The 25,108-nt window shown below is 40.5% G+C and overlaps 2 protein-coding genes across 4 annotated transcripts in view; both read left to right on the top strand.

Annotated features, from left to right (window-relative positions):
• Positions 1 to 23,021, top strand: part of pik3c2a (phosphatidylinositol-4-phosphate 3-kinase, catalytic subunit type 2 alpha) — a 32,059-nt gene extending 9,038 nt beyond the window's left edge. For 2 of the 3 annotated variants that reach the window (XM_077567542.1, XM_077567543.1), the window contains exons 3-33: positions 3,268 to 3,359; positions 3,985 to 4,145; positions 6,918 to 7,038; positions 7,170 to 7,281; positions 7,440 to 7,519; positions 8,896 to 8,959; positions 9,102 to 9,248; positions 9,330 to 9,363; positions 9,696 to 9,927; positions 11,722 to 11,844; positions 11,933 to 12,100; positions 12,170 to 12,281; positions 13,147 to 13,289; positions 13,857 to 14,048; positions 14,122 to 14,215; positions 14,432 to 14,526; positions 14,996 to 15,176; positions 15,879 to 15,983; positions 16,071 to 16,163; positions 16,926 to 17,055; positions 17,152 to 17,288; positions 17,722 to 17,891; positions 17,989 to 18,145; positions 18,967 to 19,076; positions 19,825 to 20,032; positions 20,128 to 20,252; positions 20,770 to 20,887; positions 20,951 to 21,032; positions 21,328 to 21,434; positions 21,515 to 21,640; positions 21,727 to 23,021. In XM_077567542.1, coding sequence (XP_077423668.1) covers positions 3,268 to 3,359; positions 3,985 to 4,145; positions 6,918 to 7,038; positions 7,170 to 7,281; positions 7,440 to 7,519; positions 8,896 to 8,959; positions 9,102 to 9,248; positions 9,330 to 9,363; positions 9,696 to 9,927; positions 11,722 to 11,844; positions 11,933 to 12,100; positions 12,170 to 12,281; positions 13,147 to 13,289; positions 13,857 to 14,048; positions 14,122 to 14,215; positions 14,432 to 14,526; positions 14,996 to 15,176; positions 15,879 to 15,983; positions 16,071 to 16,163; positions 16,926 to 17,055; positions 17,152 to 17,288; positions 17,722 to 17,891; positions 17,989 to 18,145; positions 18,967 to 19,076; positions 19,825 to 20,032; positions 20,128 to 20,252; positions 20,770 to 20,887; positions 20,951 to 21,032; positions 21,328 to 21,434; positions 21,515 to 21,640; positions 21,727 to 21,909 — 4,002 coding nt within the window. In that variant the 3' untranslated portion in view covers positions 21,910 to 23,021. Of the gene's footprint in view, positions 1 to 1,683; positions 3,055 to 3,267; positions 3,360 to 3,984; positions 4,146 to 6,917; positions 7,039 to 7,169; positions 7,282 to 7,439; positions 7,520 to 8,895; positions 8,960 to 9,101; positions 9,249 to 9,329; positions 9,364 to 9,695; positions 9,928 to 11,721; positions 11,845 to 11,932; positions 12,101 to 12,169; positions 12,282 to 13,146; positions 13,290 to 13,856; positions 14,049 to 14,121; positions 14,216 to 14,431; positions 14,527 to 14,995; positions 15,177 to 15,878; positions 15,984 to 16,070; positions 16,164 to 16,925; positions 17,056 to 17,151; positions 17,289 to 17,721; positions 17,892 to 17,988; positions 18,146 to 18,966; positions 19,077 to 19,824; positions 20,033 to 20,127; positions 20,253 to 20,769; positions 20,888 to 20,950; positions 21,033 to 21,327; positions 21,435 to 21,514; positions 21,641 to 21,726 lie in introns of those variants that run through there. The other variant, XM_077567544.1, reaches the window with a different exon arrangement.
• Positions 23,022 to 23,644: 623 nt separating this feature from the next.
• Positions 23,645 to 25,108, top strand: part of rps13 (ribosomal protein S13) — a 2,561-nt gene continuing 1,097 nt past the window's right edge. Inside the window, exons 1-3 of the mRNA XM_077569542.1 lie at positions 23,645 to 23,759; positions 24,209 to 24,257; positions 24,638 to 24,716. Of these exons, the coding sequence (XP_077425668.1) occupies positions 23,737 to 23,759; positions 24,209 to 24,257; positions 24,638 to 24,716 (151 nt within the window). The 5' untranslated portion in view covers positions 23,645 to 23,736. The remainder of the gene's footprint in view (positions 23,760 to 24,208; positions 24,258 to 24,637; positions 24,717 to 25,108) is intronic.

The raw sequence follows: 25,108 nt of genomic DNA, 5'->3' as shown, positions 1-25,108 counted from the left end.
ATATTGTGTTCTATTGCTATAAAAAACATGGAACCTACCAAAAGAAAGATTAGTCTCTTTCATCAGAAAAAATGTTTTTTTTCGTTTTGCAGGAATTAACATTAGAATATAGCTAAGTTTCATCATTATTCGCAAATCTGTTTAAAACAGTGGAGGAAAGAGCTTTTTGCAACGTGGCCCTAGTTGATCTCTTATCCTCTATCCTCTGCTGCCACCTGCTGGTCGTTTTTTTAAATAACTGCCATTGCTTCAAGCATTCTCTTCAGTTCAAAGGCTGCGTCAAAGCCTTCTATACGCTCTAGCACAGTGGTGTCCAAAGTCGGTCCTCGAGGGCCGGTAGTCCTGCAGGTTTTGGATGTCTCCTTTCTCCAACACAGCTGAAGCTCATCAGCAAGCTCTGCATAAGCCTGATAACGACCCTGTTGATTGGAACAGGTGCGTTGGAGCAGGGAAACCTCAAAAACCTGCAGGACTACCGGCCCTCGAGGACCGACTTTGGACAAAGAGACATAACAAACGTATAAAAACGTCTGTGGGACCGTGGTAATATTTAGAATGGAAGTTTTTTTTTTTGAAGCAAACGAGTTAAGCATCACAAAAATGGCTACAAAAAGTCAAAGAAAGGGCCATAATACTCACTGAACCTGAGCTCTGAACCTGAGCTCTTGTTGAGGTTGTGCATTTGATTGTGCAATTTATTCCAGTTATAAGTTTAAAGCAATTCTGAGAACATGTCTGCAGAGCCCCATATATGTGTATGCATCTTTTTAAAAGTCAATGTTCTATGATCCCTTTAACATACACTACAGTATGTTCATATTGTGAACATATGTATCTCAAGCTGCCAATTTGTGTCAAGCGTGTGTTTGTCGCACACAGCAGTTCCACCTTCCGGCTGTGACAGTCTGCCCAATTTGTCACATTCCAACTCATCGTGTGAAGTGTGAACATGAGCTTCCCTCACGGTCGTAGTCCTCACCACGCGGCACCGTGACACATCACAGCGATGAAAGGGAGAAGGTTTTTAGTCAACGTGGGAATCACATGGGCGCCTGAACAAAGATGGGCCTGTCTCACTGAACTCTTGTTTGTTTGATCCAGCCTGCGTTTGTTTTTACTTACTATATACTGCTCGATATAAAAACTAGGACAGCTTGTGAAAATTGTCACCTGAGCAGCGGCGTAGCGATGGCCAACAGAATGTGCGTCGCTTGTCTCCTTGCCATGCTAGGAAATGCAGGTCCGCTGTCAAAACGGCGTGCTGATATTCCTGCCGTCTCCCGGTGTTACATCAGGTCAGCTCAGCCTACACTAAACTCGATGCGTTATGCGGCCTCACAGTTGTGGCCCCAATTAGATTTCACATTAACCTAACAATGTGTGCAACTTTGTAGTACTCGCTCAAGATACAGGTAATTATTAGTTTAACACACTACACTACAGTACAGTAAGGGAGTCCTCACTTGACAATGTTTTTGACTTAACTAAGACATTCAAGATTGCAGCGGTGCACAATGAACTAATTTTTCATGCCCTATTTTCACACTAAACAAGTAAGTTGAAGTGCAATGTTTACCACAACAGCACATCTATGGTTGTGTAACATCAAATTTATATATATATATATATATATATATATATATATATATATATATATATATATATATATATATTTTTTTTATTATAATGCCCAAGAAGGCAATGGCCATAACTCGCCCGAGTTTCTCAACATGCAGACTGGCTAACTGGTTGGTTAGTTAAAGGCCAGCCAACTCTACACACTAATTTATTGACACCCACGTCACTCACCAGGCCAGGCGCTGCTTTTTAAAGGGGCGGTCAAGTTAAAAAAAAAAAAATCTTTACACATTGTTTTTACTCCGTGGCCCCACTAGTCTAAACATGGCAGGCCTATTCTGATTATTGCATTTGTGGAATATAAATTAAGCAGAAACATTCAAATTCAAAATGGCCACCCTTTTCAGATTTAATAAAACAGGTGGATTTTTCCATTTATTTCATATTCTACGAACCCAATATTAATCAAAATGTGTTTAGTTAGACTAGTATATGCACATGGGACATATAATTTTTTTTTTTTTTCGACTTCTCCTTAAAGTCATACACATGCAAAGTCACAGATACTACAGGAGAGTGACAGTATAGTGACCCCAACTGGGCCAAAATAATACTTGCACCTCACATTCCAATTAATGTATTTAATAATAAAAAAAAAGAAGATAAATCAATGAAGTAATCAGTAAAATATTGAATTCAAATTATTTGATTGCTGCAGCCCTATTACTATTCCGACTCTTTATGTGAATGGTAGTAGTGCTTTTCTACCTTCAAGATACTCAAAGCGCTTTAACACTGTCTCTTCATTTACATTCAGTGTCCAATATCGATTACAGGCTACAATGAGCGAAACCTAAACAAACCGCACATGACAGAGTCTCATGACATTGTATTTAAAAAGTGTTTACCGGGGGTCACTATGAACTGGATGACCTGGCGTTCAAGCATTTCAGGAAGTGTTTTTACTGTTATTGTGACACACTTGCTGTCCTACGAGCGCTTTTGTGTGTTCAAACGCTCAAGACGTTTCTGATGGGAGGAAACGACGATTACATCCACATTCCAAACATTTCTCCACACCTCTCTCCCTCCTCTTCTTCTTACGCCTCCTCCTCTTCATCTTCTTCTACCACCACTTACTCCTCCTCGTGCTCCTCTGTCCCGCGTCGCCAACACTGATGTCAGGGTCACACGTTGCCAAAGCCGTGACTGAGCACTTTGCAGAGAGCCAGGGCTCTTGCGCACTGCATTTCCTGTGCCACGGGAAGTGCATTCCTCGAGTCAGACAGTCGCGTAAAATAGCACAAAGTGTTACTGAAAGTTCCCGGCAGTAAGTCGCTAATCTTAAAAGTGTGTGTGTGTGTGATTGAGAGGAACCATTTCCCCCAACACTTCAGATCCTGTGTGACCCAGCAAGGCCTTTCGATTCCCACCTAAAATAAATAAATCATGCCTTCTACAGCTGTTAACAGATAGGTAAGGAAATAAGGTGTCACACTTTTATTCACTTATTGTGATTCATAGTCATAGAAGCGCACCATCAACATTCCTGGAATTAAAACCTTGAAGGCTGACGTCAAAGCAGTTGTAATGTGTATTGAATTTCTCATCTGAGACTCTTCCTTTGTGTGTGTTTGTTTTTGGTGTGTTTCAAATTCCTTCACCCTGTGCGTGTTTTGGCCCATGCAGGGTAAAGGAAAGGGTCTCGTGAAGAATGATTCCCTGGAACAAGAAGACGCTCAGAACATGGAGGTGGTGGCCTTCTGCAATGACATTGCAAGGTATGACGTCTTGACAGCATCGCTGACTCTCAGTTGGCTGTTGAATGCTGGAGTGAAAAGATATACATTAACTCATTCACTGCCATTGACGGCTATAGACGTCCAAAATTCATTTAAACTATTTTTATTAGTATAAAAGTGTTTCCACTTTTGTTAACAAAAGTATTAAAACCTAGAATTTTTTTTTTACTATACATTTAGAACCGATATAAAATTTGTGATTAATCATGAGTTAACTAGGGAAGTCACGCGATTAATTAAAATAAAAAAAATTAATTGCCTGATGTAACTATAAAAAAAAGAAAAGATTATTAAAAATTAGGGGAATCAGGCGATTACAATTTTTAATCGCATGACTTCAGTAGTTAACTCACAATTAATTACAAATTTTATACCTGTTAAAAATGAAAAATTCTAGGTTTTCATACTCCTGTTAACAAAACTGGGGGGAAAAAATTTAACTAATAGAAATATATCGAATTCATTTTTGACATCTATAGCCGTCAATGGCAGTGAATGAGTTAATAGTGACGGCCCTGCTCGGAATAGACAAAAACCTCAGATAATTTGCGTGTACCCCACATCTAGCTCAGACACAACTTTCTTATTGGGTCTCTTCTTGCAGCCTGCGCTCCAAATTCCCTCACGGCGACACAGCCACCAACCCCGGCTACTTCCGCAGTCCTGTAATCGCCCAGAGGGACACTGGTGGGGACACCAGCTGCTCTGTGAAGGTGTCCATCGAGATCTCTGACTCTCAACAGCCCGTGACCTTTACCTGTGACGGTAAGTGGCTTTCTGTGAGGGACAAAATGTTTTATATCCCAATGGCATTCGTTCCCAGATGATTGTTTATTACATTGAGGTCAGCTAGAAAAAAGTCCCTATGCCTTTAAGAGTGACTGCTGGCTGGTTATAGTGCACCAAAGGAGGAAATTGGCCAAACTCTTCACCCCCACCCAACCTAATTTTTGTCTGTTTTTTTTCTCTTTCTGTCTCATGGGAAGTTCCTCTTGCGAATAAACTCTGTGACTCTGTTTTCGCCTCATCTCAAGGCCTTCGAACAATGTTTGCTTCCTTCCCACCAGCTCACCCCTCACACACACTCGACACCAAGCTCACTCCTTGGCCTATTGTGTGACTTGAGCAGAGACACACAGATGGATAATCAGGCCTAATTTGAGCCCAATACCCTCATCAGCAAATAATTGTTTGGTTAGCCTGTGGTGTTCGGTGGTGTGTTAAAAGTGATTTTCTTTGTTTTTATTCCCTCTCCTAGCAGGTTGTTAATGTTAAACCTGTTCAAATTTTACAATGGAAAATCCTTATGTGGAATAAAGACCGGGTTCAGCCAATTCACATACTTTGTGATTGTGACCTGAAACACAATAATAGCCAATCAGGAAGTTACCTGCCACAGTTGGCAGCCATGAATACTAGTGATGGGAAAATGAAGCTTCATGAAGCACTTGCAATACTTTTTGACTCCTCAAGATGGCACTCATGATTTAAAGATGCAATGCAAATGTATTCAATTTATATTGCACTTGCCTTTATTTTTTAAACCAAGAGCACCATCTAGAGGAGTCAAAAAGTATCGCAAATGCTTCATGAAGCTTCATTTTGCCAGCACTAATGAATACATGCATTGGCTATTTGTAATCTGTCTCTCAAGTCATTAACCACAATAAAAATAACAACGGCTGAGGTTTCCTTGTTATGCGTGAGGTACCTCACAAATCTAAAAACATAGGCTTGAATAACACCACCTGTGTCTTTCTGGCGCTTAAAAAATAAACATTCAGCCGTTGTTAGCTTGCCGTGTGTGCAGAGCATACAGTTAATCCCGCTGACAACTGATTTCCAGTCATAGACTTTAAGCACCATCATGTGTTGCATCTGGCCGACTGACCTACTCTTCCCTTGCTCAAGAAGACAAAGCTTCCTTCTTTCCCAACTTCCTAAAAAAGCACTTTCCCAGCTTCCCTTACTGCACTTTGTCATCCTGGGCATGCTGACTTCGGATGATGTACTACCTCTTTTTCCTCTACCTTTATGACATTTATGGTAGAGTGCATTCAGAAGTGCTGAATCATTTTATGTTCTATTCATCTTGTGATGAATTCTGCAATTTTCAGCGCATTCTTTTAGATTATGTCTTAAAGCACTTTGAACTTGTGTGATAAGATTTTGGTGCAATGGTACAGTTTAATCAATGGCGGTGCAGAAAGGTACGGAATCGTGGGACAAAATGACACCAATTCAGTAGAGATGCACTTACGCTTGAACCTTACGTTCCATTGTCATCAGTTTTCTGAGAATCAATCTCCTCAATAGTGCCCCTTTTCTTGGATTTCTCTCGCTAGCTCATAGGGGCTCACCAAAGTGTGGCACAGCTTAAAAACCTGCCTAGCGCTTACCATGATGTCTAACAATGACTGAGCTACAATTCTGGACTGGAAAGAAATAGCCTCCATTCCTCTGCTGGGTGGAGGGCTGTTATTACTGGATCCGAGGTGGTCTCCATCTCTGTGAATGTCTCACTTAGTAACGCACTTTCTTTTGGGCGAAGAGCCTTATCCGTCTTCCCATCCATACACTAACACAGCCACTTTCAAAGACGCTAACGTACCAAAATAAGCTTTTTTTTTGTGTCAACAAACTACACTCCGTTTTAGCCTATGCCACTAATACCTTTCAACACACTTGATGCTGTTTTTACTTTGAACAGAGAACAAGTTTGATTTGTTTTTTTGAGCTCATTCAAAACATGACGTCCATTAGCAGGTTATAAGGAAATGTGTATGTTAATCATTCAGAACATCGGAAACGCATGCACGGTTCAAGCAGCAATCTATTGCAAGAACTGTATGACAAATTTTGCCTTTATAAAGATAACTAGAAAAACATGGCAGACCACAATGTATTCCACCGGAAATCTTCTGGATTTCCTCGTGCATTCCAGTATGAAAGTAAAAGTGAGGCCTCCGCCAAGGCAGGACAAACACCCTAAACATGCCTGCCACCTGACTCATTAATTGGAGAGATCAGTACTTTTGGCGGCACTAATGCACATTAAAAAAATAAAAAATTCTTGACCCAGCCCATGGGTCACATTGTTAAAAACAGCATAACAGTAATTTTCTTGCCAAGTCCTTCCAGCTAACCAACCAAACTAGTAACATAAGCACTCTATGCTTTTTACACTTGAGAGAGGGGACTTAAACAATAGGTAGACATCCTAGTGGTAAGGTTAAGTCTCATATCTGTTAAATGTAAAGGAACTACCCCTTTTGGGCCTTAAGTACTTGTGTAAACAAACAAAATGGCACCAAGAGGCAAACCTGACTGACCCGTTTGCGCGTGTCGCCTACGTACATAATCAACCAGCGAGCGTTCTCGCTCATCTGTTCACCGTAGAGAGTACAATTAACAATAAAATAATTCACCAAAAAGTTACAAGGATCCAATATTCTTGTCTTTTGTAAATCATTTCCTCCCGCGTTGCCGCTTCATTTCCCATCATCCGCTCATCACTCGCTCGTTTTCAACCAACAGTGAATTCTCCAGTGGAGCTCCTGATCAGTCAAACCCTCTGCTGGGTCCATGACGACCTGGACCAGGTGGACTTCTCCAGCTACCTCCTCAAAGTGTGCGGCCGGGAGGAAGTGCTACAGAAGTGAGCTCTTTTCAAGTGACGGTGGACTTTCATTGGCGTTTTTTCTCATGGCGTTCCCTCCTCGATTATAAGCACCCATTCATTATTATGCTAAGCGTATAACCTTGCATCTGTGTTGTCCCACGTCACAGTAAACACAGCCTGGGCAGCCATGAGTACGTCCAGAACTGCAGAAAGTGGGAGAATGAGATCACATTACAGCTTCTCTCTCACTCCACCATGAGACGGGACTTGGCTCGCACTGTAAGTCATTTCCATGTCCACTGAAATGTCCTCTTTAACGTCTCTCCCAGGCTTGCCATTCATCCTCATTTTCAATCCGGCGATCCTGCTCACTCGTCTGTTTTATTTTTTTCTACAATCCACAACTTCATCTCTCCTGTTTTTTCGTCCCAACTCAGGTGGATGATGACAACGCGTCCATGAATTTGGAGAGACACCTAAGTTACGTGGAGCGACCGTTTAAGGAGACCGCCACTAGGTAAGAAGGGCCCTAAACTAGTGTAAGTGAGAGGATGATGTAAACATGGGAAAGCTTGGAATGGGGCAAAATAGTTTGGGAATACAATTATGCTTGAATATGTTGGATAAATGAGCTACAGCATCATGGAAGCTGTTCCAACATATTTTGTGTCAACTTTAAGGCAACAGTTTTCCAATGTTGGGGTTCACTGGCAGGCGCCAGAGGACTTCATGGTAGGCTCAGGAGCTTGAGAAAAAAAAATCTGAAAAAATACTCTCAATATAATTTAACGTAGCGATTTTTCTTAACACAGAGTTAAAGTTGGAAAAGCTGAGCTTACAGCTCTTTATAGTGTGTGGGATGGATAGTTGGAGAAGGTCAAATGTACTCTTCCAGTAGTATAATTAAAATGTTGAACAGGTTTAACATTTACGGCCATTTTCAGAGAACCTTGGGAAGGAAAAATCACATTTTAACACACCCTACACCACAGGATAATCAGTCAGGATAACATATCAGGATAGACATCCAACAGTCAGGAATTTCATGACTGTAATTGGAAGAGAGGACAAATGCTCAAATCAGGCCTGGATATAGCTACAGTGCTCAGTGTATAAAGATTTTATTCAACGTCTCAATGAAAAATATACATTTTGACAAAATGTTTTTTTTTCTAGAATATGCACTTAACTCGCAACATGAAAGTAAAGTTGTTTATACAGAATGCATAAATTACAAAATCCTTAGAAAAATGAATGCATTCCACAACAAAAATGACTACATCTAGTATTTTCTATGACCTCCAGGACTTTTATGGATAGCAACATGTCTGCTAGGCCTGGAATGAACAAGTTGTCTGTCTTTTTCACATACCTACTTATTTGTGCAAAATGTTATTTAATAAATTTGTTAAGAAAACTGCTTTTTTTGCGTTTACTAATTAACAAATCTTGTTTGCTATCAATGACCCACACTTGTGGGAGTATTTTGTAGCATAGTCTTCCATAGAAAATCTTGATTCTGAAAGGAAATTAAAGGTGTTCTTACACGTGTATGTTGTGTGGTACGGTACCCCACTTAATTAATTAGAATAAGGAATTAAGTAAGGGTTGTCCCCACACTTTGGAAAGCCCTGCTCAAAGCCAGTGACCACATCAACTTGGCTTCTAAAAAATATTTTTGTATATTGTATGCGAAGCGCATTTTAAGGGAACTGTTCAAAGTAACAAAATCAGTCCAAACTCATTAGTTCCCTGTTCATTGATTTCACCAATGTTATAGCTGTGCCTTTTCTCAAGAATTACTATCTTTATGCTTTATGTCTGTTTTCTTTAGCCTTGAGTGGGAAATGTTTTTTTAAAACCGTAATTCTTACACTGTACGTGTACCTGCAGACAAGGGCTGATCGACTACCTGGAGGGTTATCACAACCAAGTCAACATCTGCCTACAAAATGAGGTAGTGCTGCAAATCTGGGATGAAAATGAACGTTGAACAAAATATATTTTTGATTCTTTATGTGAGAATCCATTTCACTGTGGCACTATGCCATGGTTGTTCGCACGCCTTAGTACAACACACCCTGCATCTCTAAATTCAGAGTACCCAGTACAAGACTGTGGACCGGGTGGTGCAGACGGTGAAGAACTTCTGCTGCGCTCTGGATGAGGTGGAGACTCAGGCTATCGCCGAGGCTGCCAAAAGGCTGCGACATTCCGCTAACCTGCCCAGGACGCGCTCGCCAATGGTGGGCTTTAAAACTTGCACTCCACTTCATGGTTGTTCATGTGTATATGCACCTTGACGATTTTTGTGCCTTACCTTTCAGATGGGGTCAACGTCATCTGGGCAGACAGCAAATGGTAAGAGCTATAAAGGCCTCTAAAACTGCATTTAAGTGTGCCGTTAGTATTTATAGTTATAATGACACTCAGTGTTGTTTAGACTTTTGTGAAGGTTTAACTGAAATAGAAGTGAAACACATTTTATATACATTTACTACAGAAGAGTACTTTTGATAAATAAAAATCTATATATCCCAATGTAGTATTTTTCTTTCTTTTCTCTAAAATTAAAGGCAATTTTCTGTTCACATTTTTTCTCTCCAAATTTTTACAATTTCTATTTCCTTATCGTAAAACAGCCACAGCATGATTACCGGTACCTTGAAAAAAAAAATTTGACTCGTCATCAGGTCATGCCAGCCCAGTGGACGAGAGCATGGCGCTGCTCACCCAGGCCGTGTACGACTTGGCCAAGCTCTACCTGCGCTCTTTCTGCGCGCCGTCCACCTCCGTCTGCTCACCTTCGTTTAATGGAAAAACGGCGGAGGAGCTGCGGAGCAGCAAAGAAGCCTCCGGAACTACGGATCACCTCAAGTTCACCCTCTTTGCCCTGCACGGCATCCCGGCCAACTGGGTCAGCAGGTAAACACAGATGCAATTGTACTGTATGGATTTAATACAGCATAACTGGTATATGCATCAGATCAATAATTCTGAATGATGGGAGGAAAAAAGCGTTTGATCTGCTACTGCCGTCTATTGTCAAAACAGAAACAAAAGTGTGTCCCTACACGGCTTGTTTTTCCACAGCCGTGTCGGATTACAACCTGGCCATATCTCCTGCGTGCGTGCGTGCCTGGAGCGAACAGGGACAAATTTTCCATTCCTAGCTCTTGTCGCGCATCCGTAACCACAAAACCAGTAGTACCTTTGCGGCAAGTGTGATGTCACAGAATGGAAATCCGATTAGACAATTGACCTGAATCCAGTGTTTCCCAATCCTTATTGAGACACATTTCCAAAAAATTCTTAGTGCTCCACCAAACAAAAATGTTATTAAAAACGATCTGTTCTCAAATAATGATCATTTAAATGTACTCTCAAATGTATCTACTCAGTGTGAAATCTGTTTAAAGCTAGTATAATAATGTATCTTTTGTCTTCTAGCGTTTGTAATCTAATGGAAAAGCATTTAATCCTCTGACTGTTACTATACATTTGCTGGATGAACAAAGATACATTATTTGTAGTAAAGAAATAATTACAATCCAATTAGGTGGAATAGGATAATTTACCACGACACACCTGATGATCTGTCACGGCACAGTGGTTGAGAATCACTGCTCTACTAACCATGTCAATTTGTATACTTTTTTTGTGCTATTCCATCACTCGGTAGCAATTTTCCTCCTAATAACCGGCTTCTCCATACTCCGTGCCCGGCTCTATTTTAAACCGGTGGCAAACATTGCTGTTTTTCCATCCACTTATGAGTAGCCAGACATTTTTGTCATGCAATTCTCTCTTGTTGAGTTCACGATGTGCGTGCGTTTGGCTTGTATGTCATCCATCTGGTGCGGCCACAGGGAAGGCCCGGGCAAGTGACGGAGCCGCCAACACATATGGCACAAATGTTCACATAAATATAAATGCTTGTTTGTAACACTGTTTGAGATTTAAATTTAGGAAAATAATAGGGAGCTATGGTATTTAATTGTTTACATTTTCATTTAACCTTTTAAGACATACTGATAACCGAGGGAGCTCCCTGAACTCTTTGTTAGAATGTTAAAGAAAGATGTCTATTGTCTAAGATTTAAAAAAAGAAAATTCAACATGTTGCAAATCTGAAAAGTTGTTCAATAAGCATTATGCTTAAAGAAATTTCAACAAATTTAAGAGTTGGAATTTATATTTGTTAAAATTGACGCCAATATATTTTTTCCCTTTTACTCAAAATCTATCTCTAGTTAAAACCCTAAACCATGATTAGAAATGCTAACTTCAAAGGTTTGAGGAATGCATTGTGGATGGAGGAAATTTCCTGCATTTCAAAGATCAATTTATGTTTAATAAATGTAGTAAAATGAAAACAATGTATAGCCCCTGTATGCTTTTTGTCTAGTTGATGAAACTGCAATCAACTGCAATTTACAGAATTCCACTCTGCAGGTTGTTGCACCCACACACGTGTATTAAAATTAGACTTGTTCTCAGGTGCGCGTGGGCACACACACGGATGTCTTAAGAGAAACAAAAGGAGCCTTTGTGTGGATGTTGAGGTCTTTTAGCATTTAGGCATCATTGTTGTCACTGACGGCTAAATGGTGTGTTAAAGACAAACTTTGCTTCTGCTTAAGGCACATAAATGAGATGCAACAAAAGCTACCAATTAATGTCCAATAATGTCAGTTCTTTGTCGTGCATGCATTACAGTTATGAGAAATACTTCCTGGTGTGTTCCCTCACCCACAATGGCAAGAACCTCTTCAAGCCGGTGCAGTCAAAGCGCGTGGGCACATACAAGAGCTCCTTCTACCACATAAAATGGGACGAACTGTAAGTGATGAATCCCGTGTATTTCCTGTGTTTATATCCCATTTCTCTCCATGACAACGACCACATCATCTTCATCTCTTCCTTCAAGGATCAATTTCCCCATCGCCGTGGCGGTACTTCCGCTGGAGTCCATCCTCGGCCTGACTCTGTACGGCGTGCTCAACCAGAACGCTGGAGGCTCCCCGGACTCCAACAAACAGAGGAAGGCCCCGGAGATGCTGGGCAAAGTGTCGATGCCGCTATTTGACTTCAGACGGTAGGAAATAATTAGTCTTGTCCCAATTCCTGCACATGCAGGTGATTTGAGACTGGCTGTGCTTCACAGGGTTCTCGCCAGGGGCACGAGGCTGTTGTGTTTATGGGCGTCACTACAGGGAGCTGCTGCTGGCCCTGCAGGCGGCCGCAAAAAGATGCTTGCAGAAAGAATTGTACTGCAGGTGAGTAAGATTAGTTATGTGCGCGAGTTGCTTTAAGAGATTTTGGAGAGGAGGTAGTCGACATTGTAGTTGCCATTATATTTCATGTAGCAGAGGTGGGTAAACTTGTGCTCAAGAGCCACATTTTGATTTTTTCAAAACAGACACTCAGATAGGTGGGCCAGATCCAAAATGTAAAATAATTAATTTTAATAATAATTAGGGGTGCCAAAATTAGTGTGTTAATTTAAAGTTCCTTTAACGCCACCAATTTTTTAATTTGTGGAGACTGGGTTCAAGTTGTATTTTTACAATTTAGAAAATGTGCAGAATTTCACAAGTTGCGTCAAGTTAAAGATTAGATAGCTCTTAATATGAAAAGAAAAATGCACCGAGCTGTCATCGTCTAACAATCGCAATTATGCCATCTAGTGGCAGAAAAATTACCTAGACACAAATCAATATCATACTTGTTTTTTACAGTACAGTACACCTTTTTAATTTTAACTAAATTTTATAAATTATTATGAAATTACTGTATCAATGACTAAAAGATGCAGCCATATTTCTATTTAACATTTTTTGCCACTTTTGTTAACAAGAGTATGAAATATAAAAAATAATACATTTTATTGCACATTTAGAACAGATAAAATTTGCGACTAATCTTGAGTTAATTATTGAAGTTAAAAATGTTCATCGTCTGACACCCCCTAATAATAATATTATTGTACTGTTCATATTATAATAAATTAACCAATAAATTATTTAATGAAAACATTTTAAATGTGTATTAATAAACTATACTTAATTTTACTAATGATTTTTATTTATGTGTGTCAGTTTGAATACAGCTTAAGAATAACTTGAATGGTGTTGCCAACAGGTGGATTTCCCCAACTCTGCACTGGATGTTTTGTATGTGGGACCTCAGGAACCACCCAGTCCGGAGCCCAACCCAATGGAAGAGCTTGATCCTGACCTCAGACGCAAACTGGAGAAAATCTGCAGCCGAGCGTCCAATTTTGGGTAAAGGAAATGGGGCTTAACATAATAACAACTTAAAATGGAGGAACATGTATGTACACTATGTCAAGTTAGTCACGCACACATTCCTGTTTTGTGTTTTCTTACTGATCCAGTCCCAGCCAAATCTCCTCCCCACCGCCCAAAACCACGACTGGCACTCGAACACAGAGCGCTCTCTTATCGGGCCCTCGCCAACCGCGACCACTTCTTTCTCATTCGTGTCTCCGGCCCGTGTGGGCACAAGGCTTTTGTGTTTGCCCTCTTTGTGTTTTGGTGCTCGCCTGATCCCTGGGGAGCAGCATATAGTTTATACAGAGAGGTCAGCTGTAGACGAGTGCATCGTGTCATCGTAAAAGTAACATCAAATCCTCAAAATGAATGCTGTCAGACTCCATTCTTGGCCATTGCAGCTTGCTATTATATGGTGAAGTCACACTAGTCTTGAATCATTCATTGGCCCACGGAGGATCAGTTAACTCATTCCAAGTTTTAAAATCTCTCCAAAAAGGAGAACTGCAGCTAAACTTGTAATATGGTCCCTAATAACATGTTTCCCTCCCGCTGCAGTCTAAGGCGAGCTGACCACCAACTGCTCTGGGACCACCGGCTCCACTGCCGGAGGGATCATCCCAGCAGCTTGCCCAAGGTACTGGCCAGTGCCCCCAGTTGGGACTGGGCCAGCATGGCTCACATCCACTCATTGCTTCACCACTGGCCCACGCTGCCGCCCGTCACAGCTCTGGAACTGCTCGACTCCAAGTATGCGCCGTTTTGCCATTTGTACCTCGTATGTGTGTTTGTGTGAAGTCATCAAATGTGTGCGTGTGTGCAGGTTTGCTGACACAGAGGTGAGGCGGGTGGCTGTCAGCTGGGTTGAGAAGAGTACTGATGACGAGCTGGCTGACTACCTTCCACAGTTGGTGCAGGTACAGCTGTTGACACACAACCTGCATCCTCTTATTGATATCAAGTTTATGTACTTACTTCTTTTCTTGTTTTACTTATCTTTACTGCATGACCAATTTTTGTTCCATGTACAGCACTTTGTATACAGCAATGCTTGTTTTAAAGTGCTTTATAAATAAAGTTGAGTTGAGTAAACAACTTATCACCTCACATTCTTTCATTGTCCTCCCTCACAGGCTTTAAAGTTCGATTGTCACCTCAAGAGCGCCCTCGTCATGCTGCTGCTTTCCAGGGCGCTTGGCAACATCAACATTGCACACTACCTCTACTGGTGAGCTCATAAAACTACAACTCCCATTAATAAAAATACGGTCCAATTAAAACCAATACCAAACATTATTTTTCTTAAAATGCTTTTTTTTATATATATATACGGTAACTACGGGACTGGGAGCTCACATCTCATGATATCTTTAACATTATTCTAGAATGTCTACAACAAACGTCGCCAAAAATTGTGCAATGTATTTATTATACTATGTTTGTATTGTACTAATAGTTTGCCAATATTTTCTTTTTATCCCCCAAAAATAACATTTTTTAGACAATGAAATGATGCAAATAATACAGTAAATAGACCATATGACCAAAATACACTAAAATTAAATAAACTAAATTAAATATAAAGTCAAAGTGCTGCTCAAATTTGGCCTGATAGTCAGTATACCACACTTTGGTATACATGTACGTTATTGAGGCTTAAAAGTAGTGTCGTCTCTTCTTAAATGTGATGTTGACAGGTTGCTCAAGGACGCAGTGCAGGATGCGGCGTGGGGGCGGCGTTACGAGCGCGTGCTTGGCGCCCTGCTGTGCTTGTGCGGGACCAAACTGCGTGCCGAGCTGGAGAAACAAACCCAGCTGGTCACACTCCTCGGAGCCGTGGCCGAGAGGGTGAGACAGGCCGGCGGGTCCACAAGACAGGTAAGTGTGCCTTGTCCGTTTGCCTTTCGTTAAGACAGTGGAACGACTTAAGTAGTACAATGCGGAATCACATAAAATTGTTTGGGCCTGACTTTAGTTTCTGCTGTTTTATTGCTAAGGTCATGTTTGCTTTTTAAAATGGATAGATGGGCGAGGTCATTAAGAGTTGGAGTCATTTTTTGTTTTTTAATTTTTGTCTATAAAGTCCCTGATTTCAGTAATAAAATAAGGTATTCCCATAATTTAATTGTATTAATTTATTTACAATTAACTACTTACTTAAATAATATATGAATTTAAAAAAAATATATATATTTTTGGGATTTATTATTATTAATAATTATTCATTTTTCATTATTTGAAGTAAATTGATTAACCAATTACCATATTTAATCAAATAATTTAAGGGTTAGATTTTTATAAGGGTTTGTTTGAGCAAGATTTTGTTGTACAATAAATTAATTACTGGTATCTAATTAGAAATTAATAGAAAATAAATGAACATAACAATAGAACATTTAAATAACCACTATCACTTTTTTTATTTTTTATTTCTAATTAAATATTGAATGTTTCTTGACAATAAATGCTTGTTGGGCTGGAATAGAGTGTGCAGTATGTGGCCCCACATGCTATACTTTGCCCACGCTTAAACATATTGTTGCCAGTGTCACAAGTGTGTGCGTGTGTGTGTGTGTTCAGGTGGCTCTTCTGGAGGGCCTTGAAAGCGTTCAGAACTTTTTCCAGAGGAGTAGCTGCCGACTTCCTCTCCTCCCCAGTCTGGTGGCCAAGGAACTCAACATCAAAGTAACACACAACACGCAGAGGGAATATTTTTGAGGGGATTTTGTATGAACGTTAAATAAATAAAGTCAAACTTGTTTGTGTGGGTAGGCCTGCTCGTTCTTCAACTCCAATGCTGTTCCTCTCAAGCTGGCTCTGGTTAACGCTGACCCACTAGGAGAGGAGATCAATGTTATGTTCAAGGTACAACGTGCACACATTTGAAGAAACATGCTGGATGTCAAACAGTGTTTACAATATCACATCACTGTTTTTTGTTACTATTGAGGTCAGAACACTGCACCCCCTGGTTACCTGAATTTGTCACAAAGGCCTTTTCACACTGCAGTTTTCTTTCTTGATGTTCACCGTAGGGTAGGGTAGGGCCCAAGAACGATGCTTTGATGCAAGCTTGCCCATATTTGTAAGTGCTTTCTGGAAGCTTTTTCAGCTGGTTGGTTTATGTAGCTGTTAACACTTTGAAATGACTCCGCCAGCCGCTCATCAATTGGATACTCCCTCTGACGTCACAGTGGTGCCGCTCTCAAGTAGATCATCTTTCAACTCGCAGCGCCACGACAGCAAATGCCACCAACCATTGCAACATGACACAGCGTTCAATTCTCGCGCCTTCGCAGCACATATACAGTGAACGGGTTCCACGGCGGCACACTAAGTGCAGTGTGAAAAAGCCTTTACTTTGCATGGCTCAAGTGACACAATTCCAAATGTTTTTATTTGTTTTTAATTGTTTTTGCTCTTAAATGTATAGAACTTGGAATATTTGTATTATGTATTGCATTGTTGACTTGTGTGTTGTCACATGCTGTTTGCTTCATGTATTGTGTCAGTCTGATATGTGCCGCTTGGTATGTTTATGGAACTAGAGCAGTAAATAGATCTGTATTGGGCACTTGGATCAGCAATCTAAATCCCTCCTTACTCACTTAAATATGATCACGTTAGGTTGGAGAAGATCTGAGGCAGGACATGTTGGCGCTACAGATGATCCGCATCATGGACCGCATCTGGTTGCAAGAAGGGCTGGACCTTCGCATAGTGAACTTCAAATGCATCTCAACGGGCAAGGACAAAGGTACCAAATGCTTACAAGTTATGTCACCAGCAGTGAAAAAGACCTTTTCAACACCTCCCAAAGGATTAAAGGTTGTGGTGGTGGTGTTGTTGGCAGGCATGGTGGAGCTGGTGCCATCGTCTGACACCCTGAGAAAGATCCAGGTGGAGTATGGCGTCACCGGCTCCTTTAAGGACAAACCGCTAGCAGAGTGGCTACGCAAGTACAACCCTGCCGAGGACGAGTATGAGAAGGTATGCACAAATCAGGAAATCCATTTCAAATCATGTCAATTTATTTGTTCTTTCCTGTTTGAACCACCTGTTAATTTTAAGTTGCATTTTAACATTCTCAACCACTGTTGATAGAACTTTAAATGTATTGTAAATAAATTAACATCTTAATTTATTGTGTATTTGCTAGTGTACTATATGTTTTACTGATGTGCCAGACTCTGCTATTTTCCTGCGCTTTACACGCTTCTGTAGATTGATATAAAAAAAAAAAAGAAACATATGACAGCTTAAATAGCTTGATAAAATGTATTACATTTTGGAATAAGGGTGGCTGTAACGTACTAAAATGTAGAAAAAATGAAGCACTGTCACTATGGTCTGGTTGCGCAGCTATTTTTTGGACTCTCTTGTATATTTATTTCCTGCTCAAATCCTCTTCCCCACTCCACAGGCGTCCGAAAACTTCATCTACTCTTGTGCCGGCTGCTGCGTGGCCACCTACGTGCTGGGCATCTGCGACCGCCACAATGACAACATCATGCTGCGCTCCACGGGCCACATGTTCCACATCGACTTTGGCAAGTTCCTAGGCCACGCCCAGATGTTTGGAAGCTTCAAAAGGTAACAGTAAAGGGATAATTTTGCTTGCCATTTTGGTTCCGTCTGCTAAATATGCGGGTTTTTGTTTTGTTTGTTTTTTTGTTTTGCCTGCCGCCAGGGACCGAGCACCATTTGTGCTGACCTCTGACATGGCATACGTCATTAACGGCGGCGAACGTCCCACCAGTCGCTTCCAGCTATTTGTTGACCTCTGCTGCCAGGCCTACAACCTCATTCGCAAGAACTCTGGCCTTTTCCTCAACCTGCTATCACTGGTAAACATTTACTTGCGTATTACAGGCACACATACACAACAAGGAATAATTCAGCGCTAATTACCTGCTTTCCAGAGTGGACACGAACTCTGGTTTTGATTTTGTTCGTAAATATTGGGCTTTAGAATCACGGGATCATAGTTAAAGACCTGCTGCAGACAAAAATGTAAACATGGCACCTAGTTCTCCCTTGCAACTAGGTGCCATGCTAATCTATTTCCTGGCTAATAATAATAATAATGCATCACATTTATAATGGCGAGGTGCCTTTGAGCAAAGTAACGTCCCCGCTAACCCAGCTCATGAAGTGCAGCGCTGTTTACGTGTCTCTTTCACTTGGCTGTTAGCTGCAAGTATGTGATTTGGTTCTGTAATACACAGCAGAGTGTGAGTTTCCCTTTAAAGGATTATAATGAGTGCAATAATCATTTGAATCTTAATATTTATCACGGTTCATCTTAAAAGGGCTGGTTGGTATAAAATCTTTAAACTCACACACAGAAAGATTACTTTCCTCATCATGTTTCACAGGATGTTACATTTTTAACGTAGCTCAGCCATTTCCCGACTTGAGCAGAGTTTGCCTCACTAATAAGTCATCGTGCCTCCTGTGCACCGCCCCGGAACAGTCTGGTCTATTTATAGAATACACAGAATGGCGACAGAATGCTGCTGCTCATTATGATGTAGCAACAGCAATCCAGTTAATTGCATGTTTATGGTTTAATGAATCTGATCATTTAAAAATGACATTTGTGTTCCTGTGCCTGGTAACAATTGTACAAAGTCTCGAACTGTGCGTTTATTTCATTCTGTCTCAGATGACATCATCGGGGCTTCCGGAGCTGACCGGCTCTCAGGACCTGAAGTACGTTTATGACGCGCTGCAGCCGCATAACACCGACGCAGAGGCCACCATCTTCTTCACCAGGTATGTCGACCCCTGACAAACATTTGAATTTAATTCAAGGAACAAAGTACACACATAATTGTAACCTTCAGATTATTCCATTAACCCCTGTCTATCATTATTTTCCTTTATTTAATAATGGACAGACATCGTCATTATTTAATTTTCTATGCTTTTGCTGTGGTTAAGATTTGCAGCAGGTGTTTTTGTGTTACTTGATCAGCCACTGGTGTGTATACGTCACAGATTATCTTATTTCAATTATGTCAAGCTGGTATTGATGGACTATATCCCATATGCGCTTTTAGACTGCTTTCACATTGTCGTGTTTTGATCAATATTGCTCTCACATTGTCATGTATTTATCAATACATGACAATGTGAGAGCAGTCTAAAAACAATACCAGCTTGACATCATAAGGCCTTTTCTTGGTGTTCATAGCCTGCCCATATTTGGAAGTGGCTGCTTATCAGCCTACCAGGAAGTAGCACGGGTGCTTTTCTGGACATCTATTGATGTTAGCACTCATACGCAATGAATGGGTTTGGCAATGACATGCTAAGGCTAAAAGGCCCTTATCACCCCATTCTTGGAATTGGCTCACTTAATGAACCAGGCTGTGTAAATGCAACCTAGATGGGAGCATATACAGTACCCGGGCAAATACTAAAAATATTTTAAGTAGTCAGTCACTGTGTTGCGTAAGGTCAAGAAGAAAACTATGCATTTGCTTTTCCTTTTGTTAACAAATTCATAACATGACTGCAGACTGATCGAGTCCAGCCTGGGCAGCGTGGCCACCAAGTTCAACTTTTTCATCCACAACCTGGCCCAGCTCCGCTTCTCGGGTCTGCCGGCTAACGACGAGCCCATCCTGTCCTTCTCGCCCAAGACGTACACCTTGAAGCAGGAGGGCCGAATCCTCCACGCCTCTATCTTCTCCTTCCAAAAGCGATACAACCCTGACAAGCACTATGTACGTTTTGTTTGTGTGTGTGTGTGTGTGTGTTGATTGGCTTACAGTTTAATTATTAAACTAGTTATACTTCTCTCTCTCGTCCCCATTTGCAGACGTATGTAGTGAGGTTGCTCAGGGAAGGGCAGAATGACCCCCAGTTTGTCTTCCGCACTTTTGATGAGTTTCAGGAGCTCCACAACAAACTCACTATCCTCTTCCCCCTCTGGAAGCTGCCAAGGTATTGCTCCACAAACCACGTTTTACATTCTATTCACTTGGATATTTTTAAGAGGCTTTTTTTTTTTTAAGTTGTGGGAGGAAGCCAGAGAACATATGTGAGATTGGAAGATTCAGATAAACTCATGAAAATGTCGTCATAGCCGCTTTCACACAGAGAGCTTGCTATATATTTGATTATTGAGAGAAATAAAGAAAACGGAAAGTAACGGGGGAATTTTTTTTTGTTTTATTTGCTCATTTAATGGGCGTTATTTGACCATTTTTTGGCTTTTTGTTAGTTCTGACCAAGCCATTTCAAAATAAAATAACGCCCAGGGGTTAATATTTATAGCCTTGAAGTTTTGGTATGACTATTACTTCTTTAGTGTACGATAATGATGGCATATTGAGGAACTCAACACAGAGGGTAGTAGAAAGCTAATCAGCTCCCTCATGTGGATGAAATATGCACTGCCGATTGATAGAGTATTGATTTTTTTTCTTTTTTCTTTTTTTTACTTAATTTTCTTCTCCAGCTTCCCAAGTAAAATGGTGCTGGGCCGCACCCACATCAAGGAGGTGGCCGCCAAGAGGAAGCTGGAGCTGAACAACTACATCCACAAACTGATGAGCTGCTCGGCTGAGGTCACACAGGTATTCGCACACATGCGCGTCAGCTTTATCGTTGTCTTGTCATATAACATTCTTCTCTTCTAGTGCGACTTGATCTACACCTTCTTTCATCCAGTGGCGCGGGATGACAAGACGGAAGGTTTGGATGCGACCCAAAGAGCTCCTGGTAAGCGGATGCGGATGGTAGTTCTTTATTCAGATTAAAAAAATATATTTATTCGTGTAGTGCAAATTATTTGTACAAATGCGTCTTTAAAAATACTATTAAACAGTTTATTACAAATTTTGGATTGTCTTTATTTAATACTGCGAAGGGAACGCTACACACCTGAATTCATCTGAAAGATGTGCTTAGCGCAGTGCTGCTGTTTTGGTTAGCAATATAGTTCCCATAGGCTCAGAAATGTATTCTTTGTCTTTGAGATACTTCAACTTACACTTTTGTGTTGGGACTGTTGCAGACCCCCCGTTGAGTCCAACGTCGGGCCGCGTGGAAGGCGAGGTCAAACTTTCCATCTCGTACAGGAACAGCACCCTCTTCATCATGGTCATGCACATCAGAGATCTGGTAAAGAATCACAACATCCAACATGCTACTTGAACATGTTCCTTCTCTGCTCACACCATATCCGCCGCGTTCAATTTCAGGTGTCTGAAGAGGGGGCGGATCCCAACCCGTACGTGAAGACGTATCTGCTCCCTGATCCGCACAAGACCTCCAAGCGGAAGACCAAGATCTCAAGGAAAACCAGGAACCCGACCTTCAACGAGATGGTTAGAAAGAATCTAAAGAAGAAGAATTTATCTTAACCCGATTAGATTTGACAAAGATGTAACGAAAGACATACTTTGCTCCTCAGCTGGTGTACAGCGGCTACAGCAAGGAGACGTTGGGCCTGCGCGAACTGCAACTCAGCGTGCTGAGTGCCGAGTCCCTACGTGAGAACTACTTCCTGGGCGGTATCACGCTGCGCCTCAAAGACTTTGACCTGGGCAAGGAGACGGTCAAGTGGTACAAGCTCGCTGCTGTGCCCTACTTCTAAGAAAAAGAAAGAAAAACGCCGCCACCTGGATTGTTTCTGTGACAAAACAATCGATGCTTCCTTTTTTGTCTCTCCTAAACTTTAACAATGAGCTGTAATGTTTTGTACATTTTGATATTAGAGGACCAAAATTGCTCACTTTCACAAGAGTAAATATAAATATATATAGAGATAGACATGTTTATTTTTTAAGGATTTAGGAGCAAGGTTTTTTTTTTTTTTTTTTAATACATGTTCACAGTTTGCTGCTTTTACCGCAGACACTTTGGGATAGTTTGACACACCAGATGCCAGGGAATAACCCACAGGATTCTCCTTGAAAATACAAAGTTTGCCGTTTTAACTGCAGACACTATTGGGCCGTTAAACTCACCAGATTACGGGTAATGAATTACAGGATTCTTCCCGAAAATGTCAAGTTTGCTGTTTTTATCACAGATACTTTTGAGGTAGTTTGACAGAAGATTCCAGGTATTACACTACAATATTTCCCCCCCAAATGTGCCAAATTTAGCCGAACAGAGCAGCAAAATCTAACCACTTTAATAGGTGCCTTAGCGATGGCTCACAATCTCTTAATGCGGCTTTACTGCAAATTTTTTTTTTTTTTTGATAACCACCTCACAAAGATGTACACAGGAAATGTCAATGATTTGTGTTTTTTTTAGGGTAATGGTGGGCTTCCACTAATTGCACACTAGCTGGTATTAATGGCAAGATAGCACACTTTTAGGGGAGTTTGGGACTACTTGCAGTGCCTATGTGTTCATTTGGAATGTTCAGGGGTTTTCCCGATCAGCACTTTTTACCCACACACAGAAAGAAAAAAGGGAACAAGAAAACTCGCAATAAATGTTAATAAAGGTTTTCCTCCTCATGCAAGTGTGTTCACATCATGATGATGAGCATTTATGAAAAAGTGACACTGACTTTCATGAATAATAATCCCATATTGGTTCACTCTATTAGTGTCTGTATAAAGAGAGCATTTGTGTTAACATGGCCAGTTATTTATTCTTAATTGGTAACTTGTAACCTCCCCCATCAATGGATCAGTGTGTGGACTGTAATCCTCTCTTTCCCAAAGCAAATTAAATTGTTTTTGGAACAAATGGGAAGTTGTGTCTGGTTTGCCTGCATGATGAAATGTCGGAAAAATAATTATCCCCCCGACACCAAATTGATTTTTCCCCCCACTTTGTTGCAGAAATGTTAGTAGTTCTCTTGTTAGTTTGCTGTCAGTTTGTCTAGTTGTTGTTTTTTAATCAGTTAAAATAAGGGTTTGGTAATCTGCTCTCGATATACAATGACCTATAACTATAATGCACATACCTTAAATCCTACCGAAAGCCAAATCTATCGCACTAGGTAACGCTCCCTAATTTCATTCAATGTGCATAAATGACTAAAACCAATGAATAAAAAAACAAAGCTTATGAGACGTGTGGATTCTGAATTATTTTAACTTTGAGGTGCAACAAATGAAAATGAGTGTTCACGTTGTTGCACAGAATAGCAATAAAAATACAAAATAGTCATGCAAATACTGTAACTACGATCAAGACATTTTAAGACTGAAATAATCGAATGACTAAATTAATGTAAAGCAACATGAAACATTCGTCAGACATTTCCCAAATAAAATTAATTTACGACAAAGTGGAGACAAATTACAAATTTTCATTGTAACAAATTTTGTAATGCACTGTACGGATACACGCGAATAACGTTAAGTGACGTTATCCGTGCGTCAATGCGTCACATCCGGCGCAAGCGCAAAGCCCCATTTTCTAGCTCGTGTGCGGCCTCTCTTCCTCTACCGCCATCATGGGTCGCATGCACGCTCCCGGGTAAACGCCGATTTTCGCCTTTAAAGTTGCATTTTCTTAATTACATGTTGCGTTTAACGACATAAGAGCTAATATAAGCTTGTAACGAACGGTAATTGGCCAACTCAGAGGCTTTAAAACGGCTCTAAAAGCTTGAAATGGATAAGGTAGACGGAGGTGTCGTCCGTCTGTTAGCTTCTTGCTAACTGTAGTTGGCCGATGCTTACCTGGAGCAGAAATGCTCAATTTGACAAAGTTTGATTCATATAAAGCACACATACCCCATAGTTATCACGCATACATCTTCTTTAACGTAGTGTATGTAACAAAACATGTCAAATGTTAACGTTGTGTGTTTGTGCCTTTGAATGTCCTTAATAAGCGAGCAAATCAACCACGATGCTAGTCGAGCTCATTTGTCTTTTTACACTGCTTTGATGGCAAAATGTGTTTTCTTTTCCTCCCAACAGAAAGGGCTTGTCCCAGTCAGCTCTACCTTACAGACGCAGTGTCCCAACTGTGAGTCCCACTCTTTCATGCACCTACATTACAATTACAGTACATCGTAAAAAATTATGGCAATTTCACGATACTGCTAAAAGTAACGTAAAAAATGCAATCATGCACCTAAATCAGTATGAGTCAAATAATTTATTTTTCTTTTGATTGGAAAAATATATTGTCATAGGGGAAATTTGTATCTGGTCTAAGCAGGAAGAAAGTGGAACATTTTGAACATCTAACAAGTCTGCTACCCTATTTACTCATCGATACATTGTTGGACCACATGTTTATTTAATCATTTAAATTAGTAGAGTAATTATAAAATTATCACGAATCACCATTTCATTCCTTGTAGTTTGTGTGTGTTCAGTATGTATCTTAATATTTTTTTCCAGTGGCTAAAGCTGACTTCTGATGACGTCAAAGAGCAGATTTTCAAGTTGGCCAAAAAGGGTTTGACCCCGTCTCAGATTGGTAAATAAACTGCATATTGTTGCTTAATTAAAATAAATCTTCAGCACGCAAAGTGATTCAATATATGGAATCGATTAAATGTTTTATTTGCGGTTGTTTATGAGGTGTTGTGGAACTGCACAGATTGTAACTGAATCATGTTCCTAATGTTTTGGTGGCCTTATTTGTCCAAACTTGACAAATTTCGCAAATCTAAACATGAAGCAGAAGTACTCGTAATGTCGAATTTGTTTCAAGGCCATTTTTTTCTTGCAGGAAATAACGGGAAAATGGTTCATTCCAAGTTCAAACTGTCACCATTGAATAACCTTTTATGCTTCAGGCAATATTTTAAACACTCCTAATTGTTCAATGTTATAAATAAGCTAACTGCTTTGACCAGACATTGTTGA

This window comes from Vanacampus margaritifer, chromosome 6 (genome assembly GCF_051991255.1).
Source record: "Vanacampus margaritifer isolate UIUO_Vmar chromosome 6, RoL_Vmar_1.0, whole genome shotgun sequence".
Taxonomy (NCBI): Eukaryota; Metazoa; Chordata; class Actinopteri; order Syngnathiformes; family Syngnathidae; genus Vanacampus; species Vanacampus margaritifer.
This window is presented reverse-complemented; position numbering and strand designations above follow the sequence as displayed.